The sequence below is a fragment of the Diabrotica virgifera genome, chromosome 3 (genome assembly GCF_917563875.1).
Source record: "Diabrotica virgifera virgifera chromosome 3, PGI_DIABVI_V3a".
NCBI lineage: Eukaryota > Metazoa > Arthropoda > Insecta > Coleoptera > Chrysomelidae > Diabrotica > Diabrotica virgifera.
Window position 1 is genome coordinate 126,747,578 of NC_065445.1, and position 19,739 is coordinate 126,767,316.

At 32.3% G+C, this 19,739-nt stretch overlaps 1 protein-coding gene across 1 annotated transcript in view; it reads right to left on the reverse strand.

Moving 5' to 3' along the window:
- LOC126881300 (sterol O-acyltransferase 1-like) overlaps window positions 1-19,739 on the reverse strand; it is a 146,895-nt gene that overhangs the window by 65,208 nt on the left and 61,948 nt on the right. Inside the window, exon 5 of the mRNA XM_050645502.1 lies at window positions 2,865-3,004. Coding sequence (XP_050501459.1) covers window positions 2,865-3,004 — 140 coding nt within the window. The remainder of the gene's footprint in view (window positions 1-2,864; window positions 3,005-19,739) is intronic.

A 19,739-nucleotide genomic window follows, 5' to 3' on the forward strand; every position in this document is an offset into this window, starting at 1 on the left:
ATCTTCTTAATATTTATATACTTTCATTTATTTAAAATTATAGTTACCAGTTATATTTGAACAGTCTTGACAGGTAATTTCTGGTAAGTTTTGATTTGACACATTTTATTTGACAAAAATGTTTGTGTTTGTATTGTGCATGTTACCATGGAAACCGCGATTCTACGTATGGAACCCGTGAGAAAAAATATTTCTCACTGCAATGGCCGACTTTCCTCACAGCCTGAGAAATTGTTCGTTTTGAATGTATGTAAGCAGTGAGAGAAGTTGCACATTGTATAGCATCCATAGAAAACATGTTTGATTGTGACATGTTGTCACAGATATGATTTTCCTCACTGTCATTGTCATGTTACTGTCAAGAAACTATTCAAAATAATTATGTTTTATCATACAAAAAATACATTCATTAATAATTTTGTTATTATGCTTTAAAATAACTTTATTCAAACACCAAGAAGATTACAATGCATTTAAACTTATACAACTTTAACAAAATGTCAACTATAAGCGTCAAATATAGCTGATCTACTAATTATTGTCAACTTTCTATGTTAATTTTCAGTTTCTATACATTTTCTGACGTTTTAAACGTCACTAGACATAAAAAAATAGATTGCAACAAGTAAAACGTCCAGGGGTGTAATAGCTCAATGTTTCTATTTGTCTAGCAGGATGGCGGTTAATGTATATTTATTTTAGAATATGGCAACAAGGGAAAAACTACGCGTGACCCTTATTGTTTGATGGGTCTGGATCTCGCGTACCCAAAAAAAAAGTTGATTAATAGCAAGTTGAAAATTTGTTAATAGCTTAACGGTGTCTAGTCGGACAACCTTTGATGTATGGGAACACTGGAACCCAGGAAGTTTTAATTGTGAAACGTGATTTTAATTGTGGAACGTGTCATCCTGACAAGTTTATGATTGTGAAAACTAGCAGGTTATTTTTAAGTTTATTTAACAGCAAACTTTATACATATAATATATCTAATATATAAAAAAATGTTTGTCCGACAAATATGTTGGGCATTTTAATAAGTTCGACACGTAGAAAAAGTCAAATGACAGGAATTGTATTGGTAGGAAATAGTAATCTGATTTTTGCATGAGAGTTTAATGAAGGGGTAACAAATCAATCGGAAGTTCAGTCCGATAAAATAGATGGGACGTTTTCGTAGTCAGAGGTTCGAAACCTGCAACCTGTTCCACAACTAAAACTTCCCCTGTTCCAATATTCCCGTAGATACATCATTCATCTATAAATTATGTATCTAGGTCGTCTTTCTAAATTTGTATCAAATTTTCAGCTTCTTTAATAATTTCTTTATTGTTTAATTTTGGCAAATCTGTTATAACAGGGAAACTTGATCAATAAGTCGATCAGATTCCAGACGTCTATTTAGGTCTCTTATTATCAGAGTGTCGATTATAATAAAGAATGTTCGGATTTTCATCTCAGCACTAGCTGAAAAGTTCATCATCGCCCCCCTCCGTCAAGTTGAATTTTTTTTTCTCTTTTTTGTTATGCTTTATTTGGGCACATTTTTTTGTCTTCCTCTTCATAAATGGCAAAATTATTTGTGAATGAGGCAAAGTTAATTGAAAGAGCTTCATACTCTTTAAGGACAGAACCCCGATACTTTGCAGGACTCTGGACATACTTATTGGATAGGTTCACCCTTTCTAAAATATGTTGCCAAATGACAGCTAATAAGGCCATATCAAAAGTGTCCAAAAAGCATGTAAAAAGCGCACTTTTTATTTCGCTGAAGCCAATGTATAACGCTTTAGTTGCGTCCGCCCTTGCGGACCACCTATTTTCACTAAGAGATTTCGCAACAGGTGATTTTAAGTTGTCAGTCAAAATTTTTCATTTATATGTGGAAGCCGAGCAAAATGTATATATGTACTAACTCTTGTAAAAAAATGAAACAGGAAGTGGCGTTCAGACAGGATTATGGTGCTAAAGATACTACCAAATTGAGAGAATGTCCAGAGCAAGGTATGTACTCAGCAAGTTTATTGTGATTTTTTATTCTGACCTGAAGTCTTGAATATTTTCCAGACATGTTGGATGCGTTACCATATGACTGGCCGCGACAATCACTTAAATCAATGGTACATTCCCCTGAAGTCGAAATCACTCTAGATTCCAAAGCAGCAGATTTGTGACCTTTGGCATCAAAAATAAACTTAAATCTACAATGGTACTTCCAAGTTCCAGTATAAATCAAACCAAATAGTCTTTAGTTTCTGCCTTATGTACAAAATATATTTAAATTGAAGTGTTCAACGGCCCGCCGCCTTTGCAATGCTGCTGGCGGCCCAATAATCCCTAAATTTACTACTTCCGTCTGTTTTGAATGAGTAGTGTTAAGAGAATGCAATTTGTTTTCTAGAAATGAATGCCCACTTCTATTCCAGTGATGGATGTACTTAAATGTTATTCGATTTTAATTTTTATATACAAATATTGTTTTGTACAGTTTTTTGCGGTCGCCTTATATTTTTCCGCCCTAGGCAACTGCCTATATTACGTAACGGATGAAGCGGCCCTGCGCATACAGCGTAGCCGCATAACACATAGCGACGTGTAGAAAACAAGCACCTGTTGTTTCTCTGTTTTCTGTATTCTATTTAGGACTTAGACTTTTGTATGTAATTCTATTCATATACACCCATTTGCACATTATCACTGATCAGTTTTTCAGTTTTTACTATATTATTGAATGCGCAACTCTTAGTTTTGTGTATTAAGTTAATGTTCAATACCGTAAAAAGAGCGAGGGCGGTCTGATATTTTGAGCACTTTTATTTTGGTAACGTTTGAGTATTTTTATTTAAAACTATACAGAAACTTACCGACTCCATTGTAATAATAACAGCCGATGCGAATGGTAAATTCAAAGCAAAAACTACTTTTGTGATCACTACAAATGACATCATGTAATAAGTTATCAGCAGAAGAATCCATAAAGCATCCCACAATTTTCGAAAAATCACTAAAATCAAAAAAATCAAAATTACGCACGCCAATGTCTATTGTAACAAACTAATTCCTTACGATACGCCCCTGGAGGGTGACTGTAATAATTAGGATCGTCAAACGACACCTACTTTTGCAACAGCCCTGTGTTTTGTGAAATGGCCTATATATCGTGTGTGTGGTTCAGTGGCGTAGCTAGCCCCACAGCGGCCCCCTATCAGAGTCTGTCGCTGGGCCCTTTTGCACGACTGATATGGGATAGTAATAAAAATATTCAACAAAAGCAGCAAAAATGCTTATATAGAATATAATAGAAATATACTTTATTGTCACTGAAAATTTTACAATTTTATGGACAAAGCTTACAAAGAGTAGGAAAAAAACAACAACAAATACAGTTTACTGAAATTTTATACATAAATCATCAATATTACAAAATAAACAAAAACAGTCTATTGCAAAATTAAAATAAATTTCAAATTGCATAATACAACCTTAGGAATTAATAAGTTCTCTATGTCACATCCAAATATAGATAAAAATACTTTAATTAATTAAGGGTAACTCTACTTTCTTAGTTATTCATTAATAAACTATTCTACCGCTTAGTATGGTCTTTCAGATAGATAGGATTTTGTCGTTTTACGGAACTTGGGGAAAGTTGTTGCAGATTTAAGTTGTAAAGGGAGATGGTTGTATGGTTTTTTTTTTGTGGAATATAATAAAGATTTATTTACTAACTCAGTGGACGAGATTGTTAATATACACCAAAGGTTGAATTTCTGGTGGAATCATGATTATCTCTTGCTGGAAAGACATGTAGGTGTTTACAAATTAAGCAAACAGTTTCTCTAATATAGAAAGAAGTGTTAAAATTCCGTGATCTTTGAAATATCATCTGCAATGTGTTGTTATTTTAAGGCCAAACAGATACCTTATTGACCTTTTTTGTACTACTAAAATAATATCCGATTGGCAGCTGTACTAGAAACTCAAAAAGGAAGAACATATCGAAGATTAGACACGAACAAAAACAAATATGTTATTTTGGAAGATGCAAAATTGATTTCCTTCAAACAGATCTTATTGCATAGCAAGCTGAGGTTAATTTCTTACTTAAAAAACCGATAAGAAGGGACTATTTAAGTTTGCTGTCTAAAAAATACCAAGAAATTTCACAGACACAAAAGTACTAATCTGGCTGTTATTAAGAAGGAAGGGTTGAATAATCTTATCCACCTTAAAAGAGAGTAAATTATAGTCGGACCAGGTTTTTATTGTAAATAGATCAGAAACTACAGTTGCATGAAGAGTTGAAATATTTGGGTTGCTCCACGTGATACTCGTACCATCAACAAACAGAAAAATGTTTCCATCGAATTTTAAATTAGTGATGTCATTTATAAAGGTAAGAAAAAGTAGAGGACCCAATACTGAACCCTGTGGTATAATTATAGATAAAGAATAGATTATAGTAAAATATACCCAAACACAACACACTGTTTTAAATATTCAAAGGTATGGCGATTACAAAAATTGTAATTTGTCATTATACGATATACAGTGTCTCACACACAGCCAACGGTGAATGGACAATGAGAAGTAGCTTGAAAACAAAAAAGCTCTGTAATTTTGGAATAAAGGCGAGAAGCAGCAAATAGATATACATAGGTACCTGTACCTACATACAACTTACATGTACTAAGATAAATAAAGAATCCATTACACGAAAATGTTGATATCCAAACAATGAAACACTGTTTCAAAGCGTTTTAATAGTGAAATTGTAGTAAATTTTGTTAAATTTTTTAAATGGAACTTTTGTTTCGACGAGCCGCGCCGGGGCCCCTGAATGTCGGGGGCCCCGTATAATTATTGATATGGCTGATACGGCGGTAGCTACGCCTCTTTGTGTGGTCTTCTTTGGTCTTCGTCTATGTTTTAATGTTTTGCAGATGTCAGGACACAAAGACACTATTCTTCTTAATTTCTGTTCTTCAAGTTCTTCTTCTTAAGTTAGTTAGCATTCAACTTTTATACCGTACACACGAAATACAACGTTCGATCCTTTTATCGTGATTTTCATTATAAACAAACCAAAAACCTGATATTAATTACCGTGGGGTTTACCTTTATACTGTCTACTAAAATAATTATTTGGCCTTAACTAGCACAAAGTTCGTAGTGGTAGGGGAGCAAAGTATGCTAAATGTGCAGTCACTCGAGCGCTTTGAGGACATATTGGGTTGTGAAGAGTAGGTTCTAAAACCATAAAAAGTTAACTAAAATTTTCCATTTTAGTGGGGACTTTCCGTTTTTAATTTAATGTTCCATTTTCAACAATCTTTTTTTTAGATTATTGCGCCATCTATCTATAATTCGAAAAAATGTCTAAAAAAAATACTTATTTTTAAGTAAGGAATCCAAATCTACAATAAAAATGGGAGCTTCCATTTAAGATTTTAAAGTAACCCCCAACCCCACCTCCGTGAGAGGTCGTGTTTGGTGCCATTCGATAGATTTTTCAAAAATATTGAACAAGTGTATTTTTCAGTTTTTCGATCTGATGTTAATTTCGAGAAAAATCGGGAGATTCGTATTTACAATATTAAATTTACCCCCCACCCCTCTCCGTGGGGAGCCGTGTTTGGTATCATTCGATAGATTTTTGAAAAATATTGAGTACATATGTTTAAGTTTTTCGATGTGTCATTCATTTCGCGAAATATTCGCTTTTTTCTTGTGAAATTTTGGGACTCACCCATTTCCTTACGCCCCGCTCAAGTCGTCAGATTTTTGAAATATATACTGTTTTGCATGTACTTAACTTACCTTATCTTAATCTGACGATTTCGAGTTTTTCTAAGAATAGATTTTTTTTTCGGTCCCCCTTAACGAACTCCCCTGCAAAGAGCCAATATATGTATGGTACAGGTACATATTCAGGGTACAAGGATTTCTCCCCATGTAATAATCTGACGCGCTCGAGTAACTGCAAAAATCCCCGCTTGGGCTCCCCTACCAGATATAAAATTTACCTTCGCAAATCACGCTTTATCACTCTTCACTCTTTACATAATTAAATATATTTTTTTACCTTGTATGCAGTAGATGTAGAGGAAACATAAAAACGGTATAACATAAAATACGCCTCGGTATAATACCATAATAAACGAAGAATAGATCCAGGTGATAAAAGCGCATATCAAAAAAAGTTAGATCCACCTTCACCCGGATGGGTGCTCTCCCGGTTCTCCGCGTGAATCCGGGGGAGCCACAACCTTTCTCTTGGTATAAAAATAAGAATTCTGCGAAACTACGTCTTCTGTGTCCATTTTTATTGTGTTGAATCGTGTACCTTGAACAAAGATACGTTCAGATAGTCCAGGGTAATAAGGAATTTTTTGGGGACACTCAAAGATCCAGGTAGCTGACTACTTTTTTAGTTATTGTAGACCTATAGGATGAAAACCTACCTGTTTCCTGCCTAGAATTCGCGTCCGTTTTTTAAATATTAACAATTTAGTGCAAAAATCGCGATTTTTTCGATTTTTGCACTCCATTAAAAAGCTAAATAGTTAACATAAAATTACAAAATTCAATTTTTTAGAACATTGAAAAACCTTCAAAATGCCGATATTTTAAAGTTAAAAAGTTAATTTGTTGCTACGCAAACTGCAAAATAAGTGAAAATCGATTTGTTAATACCTTTTACTAAAACTACCTTAGAACTTTAGTGCTTCACCCAAAGTTGGATATTGGGGTACTTAACAAACCCTCAAAATTTGAGACAGATCCATTAATTAGTTTTTGAGTTATTCTATTTGTTTATCCCAGAGACCTTTATTTTGCAATAAGATAAGACGAAAATAATGAAGATAGAGCAATTCTGAGTATGCCAAATGAAAGTAGAAGAGTGAGAGTATCAAGATGTATTAAAAAAGATAAAAAATAATTAACATAGTCAAAAATCTTGATGCCAAATTTTTAAAATTTTGTAGTTTATAAACATTTAGAATAACTTTAAAAATGATGTCCGTAGAAACAATCTTTTTATACAGGGTGTCCCGAAAAGATTGGTCATAAATTATACCACAAATTCTGCTGTCAAAAATAGGTTGATTGAACCTGACTTAGTGCACACAAAAAAAGTTACAGCCCTTTGAATAACGCAACTCATAAATATTGGCAATATCATTTTAAAGTCTTCTACTTTAAAATGTATCATATGTATCTGAATTGCCGATATAAATGAGTCAAATTAAATAAATTATTAGAAGAATTTTTTTACTAAGCAACAACAATTTTGTTATGCTAGTAGTATTTTGTATTTTGACAACGGCACCCGATTTGGGCGTCGAAACGTTAATAAAAATCATTTTTTAATAATATTGTGGCTTATTTCCCATTATAAATAAATAGCTAAAGCCCTTTGAAGTTACAAAATAAAAATCGTTTTATTTTCATATAACGAAATCTATTTGAGATTTTTTATTGAAAATGGACATGTAGCATTCTTATGGCAGAAACATCTTGAAAAAAAAAATTAAAGTGAAATTTGTGCAACCCATAAAAATTTTATGAGGGTTTTGTTCCCTTAAACCCCCAAACTTTTGTGTACGTTCCAATTAAATTATTATTCTGGCACCAGTATTTAAACACAATGTTTTTAAAACTTTTTTGCCTCTTAATACTTTTTTGATAAGCCAGTGTTTATCGAGATATTTTGAATATTTGTCGAATCCACCACATATTTGTATATGGTTAAGTACGATTATAGAAACCTGTTAATAATCTAAAAATTTATTTATTAATTTATATTTTTAGGTATATTTTGAAAAAGAAGCCACATCTCGATAAAAGGTGACTTATCAAAAAAAGACTAAGAGGCAAAAAGTTTTAAAAACACCGTGTTTAACTAATGGTACCGCAATAATAGTTTAATTGGAAAGTACACAAATATTTGGGGGGTTAAAAGGAACAAAACCCCCATGAAATTTTTATGTAAACATATTAAAAAAGAAGCCACATCTCGATAAAAACTGGCTTATTGAAAAAATACTAGGAGGCAAAAAAGTTTTAAAAACGTTGTGTGCAACTAATGGTACCATAATGATGAAGTAATTTGACGTGCGCAAAATTTGGGGGGGTTTAAGGGAACAAAACCCCCATAAAATTTTTATGGGGTGGACAAATTTTACTATAATTTTGTTTTAAGATGTTCCTGCCATAAGAATGATACATGTCCATTTTCAATAAAATATTGTAATAGTTTTCGATATATTGAAAAAAATCGATTTTCATTTTGTAACTTCAAAGGGCTGTAACTTGTTTTATCAGCATAATTGTACTAAGGTAAGTTAGGTTGAATCGAACTATTTTTGACCCCAGAATGTGTGGTATAATTTATGACCAATCTTTTCGGGACACCCTGTATATTCGAAAAGATAGTATTTTAACCGAATTTTCAAAAAAAAAAATTTAGCCTGGGCTCATTTGGGACAAAATTGCCATATGTTTTTTTTTAATTCACAGCTAACTTGTTTATAATAATTAAGGAATCTCATTAGTGCCATTTTAAAGAACGGGATTTGTATTTTTTCTTAAAAAATTTGCACAAACATTATACCTTTACAGCACCCTCTAGGATTTTCAAAAATGTAGTGCAAACGATTACTAGGGGGAACCTACAAATCCAGCGAGTTAAAATACCGAAAAAGCAATTTCAAACGAATATAATTTGAAAAAGACTAAGTTTTCACTCTAAGAATATGGTTCGGCTGTATTTTCGTTTTGCAACGAAATTGAAAATGGTTATTCATTTTTGAATATAATTTGCTGTATCTCCGGGTCAAATCAATGGATTTTGATCTTTCTTTTTTTAATTGGTATGTAATTTTTACGTTCATTACAAATATGCAATTTGTTTATAAATTTATTAATTAATAAACAGTCTAATTTGTTTAAACAATTCTTGAAAAAATATTTTTTTTACAAAAATCTATTTTTTTAATCATAATATCATTAATGATCACAGAAAAAGTTAAAGTACACTTTAATAAATAAATGATTTTTATTAGATAATTATTTATTGAAGATAATTTATTTATTAAAGTATACCTTAACTTTTTCTATGATTAATATGCATAGTATGATTAAAATCATGGATTTTTGGGAAAAAATTATTTTTTCAAAAATTGTTCAAACAAATTAGACTGTTTATTAATTAATAAATGTCTAGACAAATTGCATATTTGTAATGTACAGAAAAATTACATACAAATTAAAAAAAGAACGATCAAAATATATTTAGTATATCCCGAGATATAGAAAATGATAGTAGTTTTAAGTTGCTTTTTTTAGTTTTTGAACTCGTGCATTTGTCGGCTCCCAGCTCCCCCTTCACTTAATTAGTCACCAATTGAACTACATTTTTAAAAATTCATGTAAAATACCAGCTTTTCTAATATGTAAAATGACTTTTTTACGGACAATATTTTTAAAGTTATTCTTAATGTTTCTAAACTACAAAATTTCACAAATTTGTCATTAGGATTTTTGACTATATTAGATAATTTTTTTATAGTTTTTTAATACATTTTGATAGTATCAGTTTTCTAGTTTCATTTGGCATAAGAAGAATTACCCTATCTTTATTATTTTCTGTCTTATGTTATTGCAAAGTAAAGGTCTCTAGGATAAACAATTAGAATAACTCTTAAACTAATTAATGTATCGGTCTTAAATTTCGAGGGTTTGTTAAGTACCCCAATACCCAACTTTGGGTGAAGCACTAAAGTTCTAAGGTAGTTTTAGTAAAAGTTATTAACAAATGATGATTTTCATTTATTTTGCAGTTTGCGTAGCAACAAATTAACTTTTTAACTTTCAAAAATCGGCATTTTGACGGTTTTTTAATGTTCTAAAAAAATTAAATTTTGTAGTTTTATGTCAACTATTTAGCTTTTGAATGGGGTGCAAAAAATCGAAAAAATCGCGATTTTGGCACTAAATTGTTAATAATTAAAAACGGACGCGAACTCTAGGCAGGAAACAGGTAGGTTTTCATCCTATAGATAGACAATAACTAAAAAAGTAGTCAGCTACCTGGATCTTTGAGTGTCCCGAACATGGTCTCTTTCTAGCTTATTACCCTGGAGTAAGAATCTTGAAAGCGTTTTAGATGTGGCTATAACAGAGAATACTTAAGATCCTAGACTGACCGGGTCACATATCAGGAAGTCCTAGGAAGAAATCTCGAAAATTACAATACTTCGGACACATTAGAAGAAAATCTCGAAAATTAAAAAAATACTTCTGACACTTTACACGAAATGATTTCAGATATGGCCTTTTACAAGCCAATAAACAAGAAAAAATATTTGGAAAGCGAGGTATAGGAAGAATAAAAACATTATTGTTAAAGAACCTTAGAACCCGAAATCAAAACTTTTTTATGCAACTTGATCGAGCAACTCTTCTGAACCTTTCGGCGTGTATGCAGTTACGACGGTATCGTCGAAATACCTTGTTATGTATTTTTATATGATGAGATCAAGCAAGCAAGCATAGTGATTTAACCCAGCCTGAGAGACTTGCTCACCCCTAGAGAATGACATTCGGGTGATACAATTCATTGGGGCGAGGAGGATTAACTCCCGTAAGCAGGAATCACTCCACCCCGCTTCAATGCTCCAGACCATCCACTTACCCCCCGATAGCACTCTGATGCGCTATAGAGGCTCTCAATCAGCAAAGTGCTTATCATATGGGAGTCTTGGGTACACGGACTCCCATATGAAATCCTACCCCGATCAATGCAGGCCAGCGTGAGGCGCTCTATTCCCGCTATCTCTAGTGACTTATCTTCGATCTGTTTTGCTTGCTCGGGCGCCGAGTCCCCGCTCTGGGCTATGTCCAGTTCGGCGACTCGGCGCTCGAGGATGTGGGCCCCTCATGCCCGTTTTTTGGGTTTTGTTACTAATATTTTTTTGTGGCTTTCGCCACATATATGATGAGATCTTCTTCTTAGTTAGAATGCATTTTTTATTATGTTGTTGCTGTAAACGTTGAATAACAGTGGAGATAATATGTAACTCTGACGAACAGCTCTCCCAACTTTAGGTATTTAAAAAAGTTGTGATATGTTTGTTAGGTGAGTTTTTAAACTATTTTTCTATTAATTCTATCTAAACAAGATCTTTAAAACATGTTTAATTTGCAGAATGTTTTGCTTCTGTTATATAGTTTTTAAGATGTTTTTTTTATATGTTGTTACCTTGACATAAAGAATTTAATAATCAATAAAATAACTATATCATTATGCTTTATTCTATTATTTGTACATCATTGTTCTCATACAATAGCACAAGGCACAAGTTTAGTTCGGTACAATGCACTCAGTTCATTAGCACATCTAACAATTTATAGTTACATTCATAGGCCAGGGTAATAAGTAGGGAGCGGATTTTATGCTAAATGCATATTGCATGCATATTTCGCATATTTGAGAACTTTACTAAATTTTGCATATTTAAAAAAAACATGCATATTTTGAGCCTATTTAAAAACATTTAAGTAAAAAAAAATTAATTTTTTAATTCGACACAAAATATTTCCCCGCACAGGCTGTCGTATCTATTAATTCGAGAACTACCTGAAGAGAGACGGTTCATTCACTGTCTTTTCATTTTTTTCTTAGAAAATACCTGATCTTTACACAAAGTACTTATAGTGCTTATAGTACGCCGTTATGAAATGATTGTAGGATGTTAAAGTGATGAAGGAGGGTTTACCGGGAAATCCGAATTTTATTTATATATATAGACCGGTCACTCTAGTATAGAGTATAGGTCGCTCAGGTTCATGAGCTCTTTTAATCCATTTCATGCGGTGGATTGGTCCGCATAATTCCTCTTCATTATCCTTTATAGATTTTCGTATTTTTTTGCTTTTTCTTTAATCTGTTTCCATTCTTTCCTATTCTGTATTTTTTCTCTCCAGCCTGTAATTTCCATATTGGATATATCCTCTCGCAGTTGGTCTTCCCATCTTATTTTCGGTCTTCCTCTAGGTCTGTTTATTACTGGCGTCGAATTTGTTATCTGCCTAATTAGTGCATCTGCTTCTCTTCGTTGGATGTGGCCAAACCATTTTAGCCTTTGTGCTTTAATGAATCTCACTATATCTTCTCCTTCCATTAGATTTCTTATTTCGTGATTCATCAGAATTCGTATTTCTCCTTGATCTGTTTTGATTGGGCCATGTATTCTTCTAATAATTTTTCTTTCTATTATTCTCAGTTTTTCTTCATCTTTTTTTGTAAGGCACATTGCTTCTGCTCCATAAGTGATGACTGGTCTAATTGCCGCTCTATATATCTTTGTCTTTGTTTTCTTGCTTAGGTTTTTATCTTTAAGTAACTTGTGGTATTTCCAGAATGCCCTATTCCCTGCTTTAACTCTTTCATTTATCTCTATGCTTCTTCTGTTTTGACCATCTACTATCACTCCTAAGTATTTAAAGCAGTCAACCCTTTGGAATACATTATCACTTATTCTTATCTCTTTTATTCTATTTACTTGGTCTTGATTTCGCGTACTTATTAAGTATTTTGTTTTTTTCTGATTAATTATTAACCCCCTGATTTTTGCCTCTCTTGTCAATGTTAGCAGTGCATCTTCTAGACTTCTCTTGTCACGGGCTATCAACCCTAGGTCGTCTGCATACCCTATTATTTGTGTAGAACTTTGGATTATTGTCTTTTTTGTTAGTCCTGTGTTTTTAATTACTCCCTCCAAGGCTATATTAAAGAGCGTTGTCGATAGGCTGTCACCTTGTCTTACCCCGTGTTCTATGTTGATATTCTTCGTTTCACCATCCACTGTTTTGACCTTTGCTGTTGTGTCCATCATTGTCATTCTGGTCAATCTTATTAATTTTGCAGGTATATTCATATTTTTCATTTCTTTTAATAGCTGTTTTCTGTAGATGCTGTCGAAAGCCTGCTGGAAATCAATAAACAATATGTGCAAATATATGCCATGTTCGTAACTTTTTTCTATTGTTTGCGTTAAAACGTGGATTGCATCAATTGTTGATCTCCCTTTTCTAAATCCCTGTTAATATGGTCCTAAGTTTTTTTCTGTGTATCTGGTTAGCCGATTTCTTATAATTGTTGTCATGATCTTATATGTTGTATTTAATAGCGTAATTGCTCTATAATTGCTGCAAAGCGTTGGGTCTCCTTTTTTAAAAACTGGTATAATGAGTCCTTTCTTCCATTCTTCAGGCATGTATTCCTTTTCCCATATACTGACCATTAATTTATATATACGGTTTAGAAGGTCATCTCCTCCATTTGCAATAAGTTCATTGTTAATCTCATCTGGTCCTGGAGTTTTGTCAGATTTTAGTTGTTTTACTACTATAAATTCTTGGTAGGTAGGTGCATCTTCTTCTTCATCTCGGTTATCTGTTATATCTTCTTCTTCTGTGTCGATTGCTTGGTTGCTTGTATTTATATCTTTAAAGTGATTTTCCCAATCTTTTTTGCTTATTTTGCTGGCCACTTCGTTACCATCATATTGTTGTTTTATATATTCAAATAATTTTTTGTTGTCTCTATTATTTGTTTCAATCTCTTGCATCTGATCTGAGATCCATGTCTCTTTCTTTCTTTTATAAAGTTTGGCCGCTTCTCTCTTTTCTTTCTGGTATTGTTCTCTTTCCTCTTGTCCGCTATTTTCAAGCCATTTATTTCGTGCCAGCGTTTTCAGTTGACTTTGGTATCGACATTCTTCGTCAAACCATTCTTTAGTTTTTTTATTTTCTTGAGGTCCTATGGTTTGCTCCGCAGCCTCTATGATGCTCATTTTTATATTTTTCCATTCCTCTTCTACGTTCGTGCCATCGCACCTCTTTAGTTTTTGTACTAATTCCTCTGAATACTCTTGTTTTGTTTGTTGCACTTTTAATTTGGTTAAGTTTCACTTCCTTCTTTTTCTTACTTTATTGTTAGCTTTGATGATTTTCATCTTCATTTTGGCTATTAAGAGTATGTGGTCAGTGTCAGCGTTTGCTCCTCTAAAGGCTCTCACATCTTGTATTATCTTTGTCCATTTTTTCGAAATCAATACATGATCTATTTGGTTGCCATCTGCTCTCCCTGGTAACATCCAGGTTATCTTGTGTTCCCTTTTATGAATAAATTTCGTACTGACGATGTAGGTATTTGTTGCTGCTGCCAGATTGCAAACTTTTGCCCCGTTATCGTTTGTGACATTGTGGATCGTTTCTTTACCTGCTACATTTTGGTTGTAGCTCTCTTTTCCCACTTGCGCGTTAAAATCTCCCAGTATTATTAAGATATCGTTCCTAGGAATATTTTCGCAGGTTTCTTCTAAAAGTTCATAGAATTCCATTTTATCTTGTTGGTCTGCTTCCTCGGTAGGTGCGTAGCAGTTAACTAAAGATATATTGGCTTGTTTATTTTCGATTCTGATGTAGGAGATTCTTCCATTAATAGCTTTGAAATGTATAACTTTTTCTCTCATTCTTTTGCTCACCATAAAAACTGTTCCATTTTCCCCCTGTTTGTCTTCTCCTGAGTAATAAATAGTAAATTTTTTCTTCTTAACTGTTCCTTCATTTTTCCATCGTATCTCCTGTAGTGCTAGTATTTCTAGTTCGTATTTTTCCATTTCTAAAGCAATTTCCTGCATTTTCCCTACTTTTAGCATTGTCTGGATATTCCATGATCCAATTTTAATGGGTTTAGCTCTTTTATTCATGTTAATTTTATTCCTCTTTTTCTTGTACATTGTTTTATTATTATCATTATCCATTTCCTTAGCCGGGTCTGTTTCCACTATCCTTCGGTTTGATTCTTTCAGTTTTTTGGATTTTCTCTGTTGTTTCGAGTACACTTCAGCTTTAAGTCTTTTATTATGTTATTCCATTCCCAAAGTTGATCGTCTATCCATAATTTTTTGAAGCCCATTTTTTCACTTTTTCAGCCAATTTTAATTTTTTTTTCACTTTCTTCCCTGCTTCCTTTTCCACCTCTGCTCTTTTCTTTACTTGCCTGTGTATTCTTCGTTCTTCATAGGTTCTTTGTTCGTCGATAAATATTTTTGTACCTTTGAGGATTTTCTTTTGTTCCATTATTTTCTTTTTATCTTGTATATTTTCCAATTTTGCTATTATGAACGGCTGTGAATTTCTTGGTCTAATTATCTCTGTTTGTTCTATTTTAGCTTCAACGTTGAGTTTTATTTTTAGAAAATTTTCTAGATCTTTTTTTACATTTTCTTCTCCTATTTTAATTCCCCTGACTATTACGTTTTTCTCAATTTTCTTTTTCTCCTCTCTTTCCGTTCTATCCTCTAGGTCGCTTAGTCTTTTTGGCACTGCCTCCTTAAATTTTAGTTTGCCTAGCGTTTCCATTTCTTCTCGCACTTCTTTAATTTCAGCTTTCATTTGTTTATTTTCTGCTCTTATTTCACTCATTTCTTGCTTTAGTAGCATATTTTCTCTTTTCAGCTCCTGGTTTTGATTTCTTAATTCTTTAAGCTCTTCTTGGATTCCATCCAATTTTTGCTCTATCCTCGTATCCCTTGTTTCCATTCTGTCCAATTTTTCTCACAAATCTTTTATGAATTCTTCCATGTTGTTACTATTCGATTGTTACTATTTGATTGTTACTATTTGATATACTAAATATATTTTTTACACACGTATAATTTGGCTGTCTGCGGTAAGTGCAAAAATCCGATTCAACCTCGCGGAGATTTTTGCCCTTCTTAGACTGGCCTATTTAAAAGGGTATTTATTTCTTTCTTCCCTATTTCTCAGTGCTTTTTTCAGATTTGGCAACACCGCCAAAAATTGTTTAGCAGTTACCTTCTTATGGAATGCAATAATTGATTGTTTTGTTTATTTATAGCTAACCTTGTTTTTTTGACCAGCACTGGCTCTGCAGGTTTTATTTACTTAAAAATGTTTGTTTCACTCCGAATTTTGATTGTACACTTCGCTGTTGTCCTTAGATACGAATTGGTGTGGTGTTTAAATTTTATTTTCACCTCAGTTTTAAGAATTTTCGCGATTTATTCACAGTAAATTTCCGAACTTGTTGATCTAGCCAAGCAACGTTGCCAACCTTCCCGAATTTTATTTACTTTTATTATATTTAGTACAATTTGTATCCCAATTTAGTAGGTAGGTACCTATAATTCTGGTGATGCTTTTAAATCCCCTATTGTTAAGAGAATTTACGCCTTTAAACCATAGTTTTACGATTTTCTAACGGAAATTGAAATATTCATGCTTTACATCAGATCCCGCCTTTAAAACTTTGGAGGACATATGCGAAATTTTTAATGGAAATTTTGAAATTGATTTTGGTGCAGAATTTTCGGCTTTAACAAGTTATTTTAAATACGCCCCAATTACTTCTGTTGATGTTGAAAAGAGTTTTTCAAGTTATAAAAATATTTTATCTGATCAAAGAAAATGTTTCCTCGTAAAAAATTTGGAAAAACACATTGTAGTGAATTATAATCGAAGATAGTGATATTGTTGTTTTATTTTAAATAGGTAACTATTGGTATCAGTTTTTGTAAAAAATGTGAATAAATTGCATATATAAAAAATAATGATATTATTTGAAAGATAATAAATAAGATTGCCGCCCACCCCTTATAAAAGAACCCCCTAGAATAGAATAGAACAGAAAATTTGTGGTTTCTCCAAATGCGCATCTTTTGAATTTTTGTGCATATTTTGCGCAAATTTCGTAATTTTTTACTGCATATATATGCGCATATTTCATCAAAATTGATCGCATATAAATCCGCTCCCTAGTAATAAGATAAGACAAAAATATACCCTGTTCGTGACACTTCAGCAGCCAGGGTACTGAAGCGTTTTTTCGACAGGTAATACCTATAGGAACAATTTATAACTATTTCCTGCGTAGGATCTAGCGGCAATTTTTATTTATAAACAATTAACTGTCAAAAAATGGCATTTCCCCTTTTTTTTCAATTCAACGGAAAACAGTGAGACTTATGATTTTTCTAGTAAAAATATCTTCGAGATTATGGAAAAAGCTTTAAAATGAAGTATTACAAAGTTTGATTTACTCATTTATTGTTAATATAATTGCGAAAAAAGTCGGAATTGAAAAAAAATAATTTATCAATAACTGTTGTAATATAAAAATTAGTGTACAGCTTTGAATTTTTTGTCAAATGAGGGTTCTTTGGTGCTTAATATGTGATAAAAATTTCCAAAGCGATTCATTCAATTGTTTAAATTTTATTCAAATTGTTTATCCCAGAGAGCATTTTTTTGCAATAACATAAGTCAGAAAAAAATGACCTTAGAACCTTCCACAGGTGTCAAATGAAAGAGCAGGAGCTACATTTTCAACATGGTTTAAAAAAGTGAATAAAAAATGCATTTATTAGTAATAAATAATTATGCAAAAGTATCGTCAATTTTTCTTTATAAACTTTTTGATTAACTTTTTCCAAAAAAATTAACGTTTTTACCCTATTTTAAGTGCACAACTACCAAGTAATGTTATCTATATCATAATTGATAAAAAATTGTAATAAATATGTATAATTTCTTATATAACAAAATAAACAGTTTATAAGGAAAGATTTACGATACTTTTGCATAATTATTTATTACTAATAAATGCATTTTTTATTCACTTTTTTTTAAACCAAATTGAAAACATAGCTCATGCTCTTTCATTTGACATCTATGAAATGGTTCTAACGTCATTTTCTTCTGACTTATGTTATTGCAAAAAAAAATGCTCTCTGGGTTAAACAATTTGAATAAAATTTAAACAATTGAATGAATCGCTTTGAAATTTTTATCACATGTTAAGCACCAAAGAACCCTTATTTGACAAAAATTTCAAAGCTGTACACTAATTTTTACAACAGTTATTGCGAAAATATTTTTTTTGCAATTCCGACCTTTTTTCGCAAATGAACAATAAATGAGTATATCAAACTTTGTAATACGTCATTTTAAAGCTTTTTCCATAATCTCGAAGATATTTGTACTAAAAAAACCATAAGTTTCCCTGTTTTCTATTGATTTGAAAAAAAAAAGTGAAAAATGCCATTTTTTGACACTTAATTGTTTATAAATAAAAATGGTCGCCAGATCCTATGCAGGAAATAGTTACAATTTGCTTTTATAGGTATTACCTGTCGAAAAAACGCTTCAGTACCCTGGCTGTTCAAGTGTCATGGAAAAAACCTTATTACCCTGGACTATCAGTTATATTAGCGCAAAGTATTACATACCTAGATAATTGGTAATATACTGATTTCTCAATGCATATACAGGGTGTCCCAGACTAATTTACCCACACTATATCTCTTAAACGAATAAAGATTTTCGAATGGGACAAAAGTTGATATATTCTACTTGTAATACACTTTAATATGGCGTACAAAAAAATCATCCCCTAAATAATCATCCCTTAGTTACAACCACTAACTTTAATTTTTTTAATAGCATCCTGTATATTTTTTTATAGTTTTGGATGTGGTCTTTTATCGTCTATTCAACACATTTTTGAAAGTAAAATCGGTCGGAAACTATCAGTTTATTTTTGTTAAATTGTGTGTCCCAGACTAATTTATCCAGGCTATATTTCTTAAACGAATAGAGATTTTCGAATGGCACAAAAACTGATCTATTCCATTTGTAATACACTTTCATATGGCGTAGAAAAAATTCATCCCTTACATATTCATCCCTAACTTACAGGGTGCTATTTAAAAAAAAAATAAAGTTAGGGGTTGTAACTAAGGGATGAATATTTAGGGGATATTTATTTTCTACGCCATATTAAAGTGTATTACAAATGTAATAGATCAGTTTTTATCCCATTCGAAAATCTCTATTCGTTTATGAAATATAGCCTTGATAAATTAGTCTGGGACACATAATTAACAAAACTAAACTGATATTTTCTTGGTTATTTACGAACCGATTTTATTTTAAAAAAATGTGTTGAATAGACAATATAAGACCACATCCAAAACTATAAAAAATATACAGGATGCTATTAAAAAAAATAAAGTTAGGGGTTGTAACTAAGGGATGATTATATAGGGGATGATTTTTTTGTACACCATATTAAAGTGTATTACAAGTAGAATGTATCACCGTTTGTCCCATTCTAAAATCTCTATTCGTTTAAGAGATATAGCGTGGGTAAATTAGTCTGGGACACCCTGTATAGTCTACATATCTATAAAAATGCACTGAAACATTTTTTTTTCTCGAAATATCCATTTTAGCATTCAGTTCTCTAAATTACTTATAAATAAGTGTAGTAGAATACGTGGGTGGTCCAATAAATACTTGGCCTCACTGCACGATGGCGCTACTATTCTGATAGGAATCTACTTCTTCTTCTTCTTTTGGCATCATAACCCTTGTTGGGTCTTTGCCTGTCTGGCTATGTCCTTCCATTCAGATCTACCTTGGGCCCTTCTCCTCCATTGTCTTATATTCATGAATAGGAATCTACTATCTTATCTATTCTCGTAGACGGCCGTTGTCAAAATATTAACCTAATCTAAATTGTATTTTTATTTTGAGCGCGTGTGGAAGCGAGCGTATCCGCGGATTTTAGTAAACTAAAAAAAGAGCAATATCGATCGGTGATTCGATTTTTGTTTTTGGAAAGGAAATCACGCAGCGAAATC